General features: G+C 38.7%; 1 protein-coding gene across 4 annotated transcripts in view; it reads left to right on the plus strand.

Moving 5' to 3' along the window:
- Nplp1 (Neuropeptide-like precursor 1) overlaps positions 1 to 3,788 on the plus strand; it is a 14,052-nt gene that overhangs the window by 8,632 nt on the left and 1,632 nt on the right. Inside the window, exons 2-4 of one of the 4 annotated variants that reach the window (XM_011316517.1) lie at positions 318 to 757; positions 1,387 to 2,075; positions 2,977 to 3,142. In XM_011316517.1, the coding sequence (XP_011314819.1) occupies positions 318 to 757; positions 1,387 to 2,075; positions 2,977 to 3,142 (1,295 nt within the window). The remainder of the gene's footprint in view (positions 1 to 317; positions 758 to 1,386; positions 2,076 to 2,976; positions 3,143 to 3,788) is intronic. The other 3 variants (XM_011316518.1, XM_011316519.1, XM_011316520.1) reach the window with 3 other exon arrangements.

Genomic DNA, 3,788 nt, shown 5'->3' on the forward strand with positions numbered 1-3,788 from the left:
TAATTAATTAATTATCCCTGCCGGCTTGAATAAAACATAAATTAATTCCCACATTTCTCCTGATGTTAATCAACAAATTGTCTAATTAGTAATTTCTCACCAATTACATGTTAAAAAACATTGCAAAAAGGTGACGTGCCTGAGGATATATTCTCCATTAATATCTAAATTAATTGATTTAGTAATTAATAATTATTCACTTGATTATTATTAAATTATCATTCAATGAATGAATTAATGTATGTTAATATATTATTGATTATTGTAATGATTCAGAAGACATTAATTGACAAATGAATTTCCAAATATCCTAAAAGGTGACATGCCAAGAGGACGAGGTGTCGACCCGGTGCCTCCCCCGGAAGACGTTTTACGCATTTCTTCGTCTACCGGAAGTGAGTTCGAATCTTGCCGCGTATTCACGAACCGCGCGGATAATTCAAGACGCGAGAAACGATTTTGTCCATCTCAAGGGCCTGAGTACCACCAGTCGCGAGGAAGGCGACGACGGGAGGATCTGCCTCCCCGCGTACGTCTACTACGAGATATTCAATGATCCGACTATGCGGGCACATCTTAATGCCATTGAGAGAGTCCAAAAGATGATGGTGGAGCCAGAGAGGATCGACGAGTCCGGGATTTTCGATTCCCAGAAGAGGAGTCTCGCGACACTCGCCAAAAATGGAGATCTGCCTGTTTCCATCCAGGAGAGGGCCCAGGACGGCCAGGAAGACGACGAAAAACGCAGTGAGGCGAGGTAATTAGGTCTAATTAGTTGATTATTGATTAACGATTTGACAATTTAATGGTCAGTCGACTGATTATTGAATTGAATAATGATTTTTTTTTTCATCCTCTCGTTTTACCATTCAACCTTGACATTCCCCTCTCACGGAAAATATTCAATTTTCCGAGGCTCTGAAGAATTACGTCCGTGAAAGGGGCACTTACCGCCCCCATTGACTCGATTATCTTCCGGTAATTAAATTTCACCCCCGCGATTCCCAAAACTACTCCAAACCTATACAAAAATAACGGACTCGTCACTCAATTCGGATTTATCGGGAAGAGCAGAGGTTTTAGAAGAAAATATCATAAGTAATGTTTATAGGAAATTTCGTTCGCTAAAAAAAAGTATTTTTCACAAATCGCCCTAAAGCTACTCATTATCGAGATAATTAATAGTTTCTAATTATCCTCCTCGCCACGGATATACCTCGACACAATGAAAAATGTTTTTTTTTTGTGAATTATCTCGATAAAGAGTGATTTGAGAAGAAAAAGTGATAAGAAATTTTCTATGGGAAATTTTCCCGCCAATAAAAAAGTTCCCATAAAGTTTCTTCTAAATCCATTAATAACTGAGATAATAACGTACATCCACAGTATGACACCAGAAGAGCTGTTGAAGCTGTACGGTGGGGAGTCCTCGGAGGAGAAGCCAACGGAGATGATGTCATACGGTATACCGAGTGCTCTGGACACGGAGTCGGAGGATTTCTTCAGTCACTGGGGTAAGAGGAATCTGGCAGCACTTGCTCGTGAATCAGCGCTTCCTGGACGTCGGAATATAGCGTCGATGGCTCGAGAATTTGGTCTTCCAACTGGCAAGAGGAACGTTGGAACTCTCGCCCGTGACAGACAATTGCCCTCCGGAAAGAGGCGACCTTCTTACACCCTTGGCAGGCTGTTCGTCATCCCCGTCGCCACCGGAAAAAGGAACGTCGGTTCCTTGGCCAGGGACTCTGCGCTTCCTCCTTATGGCAAACGGGGAATAGCTAGTCTAGCTAAAAATGGAGATTTCCCTTTTCCAAAGAGGAACGTGGGGACATTGGCCAGGGACTGGAGCCTTCCCCAGACCAGGCACGGCAGATCACCCGATGAAAATGAAGAGGACAATCGATCCAACTCATTTGAACGACAGCTTGATGATGTCAAGGCCAGGACTAAGAGGCAGGCTGATTACTCTGATGAATATCCACTTCCTGTTATGCAGAATTCTAATGTTATCGATTACGAGGACATCATCGAGGCCATTGCCAACGGCTTCCCCCAGGCTGCTAAGAGATTCATGGGTGAGTCTCTTGCAAATACTATTTTCCATTTTTCTCTTTTTTTTTACAATCACTCGTTGAATCTTCGTGAATTGATTACGACTGAATTACGATTACGATTTTTCTACAGGAACTTGCGAACTCTAGGATTTATTTGAGAATTGAAGTTTAAGAGACGGAATTGAGGTGTTAAATTGAATTTTTCATAAAACTCGGGGAAGACAACAAATTATTCTATTCAATTTTTTAAAACTTAAAAAAGGAAAAAATTGTTCAAAATGGATCACTAAATTAGTTTTTTTGTGATTTATTTCTTTGGATAATTTTATTACGATGATTATTATTATTATGAAATAATATTAGAGAGAGAGAGAGAGGTCAGAGGACTTTTTGCAGGGGAAGAACGGTAAATAATCGTCCGAAATGAATAATTAAGGAGAAAAATCAATGAATAAACTTCCCAAAGCATGAACTACTTTTAAAATCCCTCAATTATCCGATTTATTTCGACAATGAGTGATTTCAGAAAAAAATCTCAATAACCAATTAGTCGTGAAAATTTCTAAGCTACAAAAAATTCTTTTGCACTTTTTTTCTAAAACCCCTTACTACCGGAGTAATTTCCACCCCCGACCTCTAAACCTTACACTGAAAACTGACTTCACTTGTCTACAATTGAATCGCAATTATCTTGACAACGACTTATTTTACGAGAAAATGTTAGAAAACCAATTTTGTAGAGGATTTCTCAAACTCCAAAAAGTTCCTTTGGTACTTTCTCCGGGAGGCGGTAGTTCTCGAGATAATGACTGATTAATCATGTTATTCCGGTTAATGCGATGATAAAGTTAAAATTGAGGGAGATGATTGATTGATGGAGTAATGGGCAACGGAAAATTGTTTAAAAAAAAATGGATGTTAGGAGCAGGTGGCTGGGACGATTGGCAGGACGATTATACAGTGCCAGTGGGTTATCACGGGCCTTATCAACCAAGTAAGAGACATATCGGGGCTCTGGCACGCCTCGGTTGGCTACCATCCTTCAGGGCAGCACGATTCTCGCGTTCCCCGAGATATCTGGTCGGCAGGTCAGACCAGTAGGCTTGTCCAATCACCACAAAATCCACGGAAAGAAATAATCACCGAAAATTACCCATCAATTACCCCGTGAACTGCAATTTTTTTCCTTTTTCTTTTTCAATTTTTTTTCATCTAAAAATCGCAATCGCTTCTTCGGCACTTAAAAAAAATTGATTTCTTTTTTCTTTGAACGTTTTTTTCTTTTTTAATAATTTGAAAATTTGAATCCCAATAACTTGACGGAAAATAAATGTTTTATTGCGTTTTGTCAATTAAACAAAAATTTGATGGAAAATTATATTTGAAATTTTAAGTAGAAAAACTGGAAATTTTTGAGAATGCTAACATAGTAGGGAAATTCTTGGGAATTATTCCAGTGTTAATGAAGTTTTCGGGTAAATCTCTTTTTTTTATGGTTTTTCTGGTTTTTTATTTTTCATTATTTTTGTAATTTTTATTGAATTTTTCTCTCCGTGTGATTAATGACAAATCAGGAATATTCTGTCCCGAGGATCTGGCAATTTAATCCTTTATTAATGAAGTTCGTGCAATGTTTTTTCGATGTCTTCAACCTCTCCCACTTCCAGTAGAAGCAAAACATTATCACTGGTTATCATTTTAATAAGAGCCTATTTGTCCACCGGATCACGGTCA

This window comes from Fopius arisanus, unplaced genomic scaffold (assembly GCF_000806365.1).
Source record: "Fopius arisanus strain USDA-PBARC FA_bdor unplaced genomic scaffold, ASM80636v1 scaffold00007, whole genome shotgun sequence".
In the NCBI taxonomy this organism is placed as follows: domain Eukaryota; kingdom Metazoa; phylum Arthropoda; class Insecta; order Hymenoptera; family Braconidae; genus Fopius; species Fopius arisanus.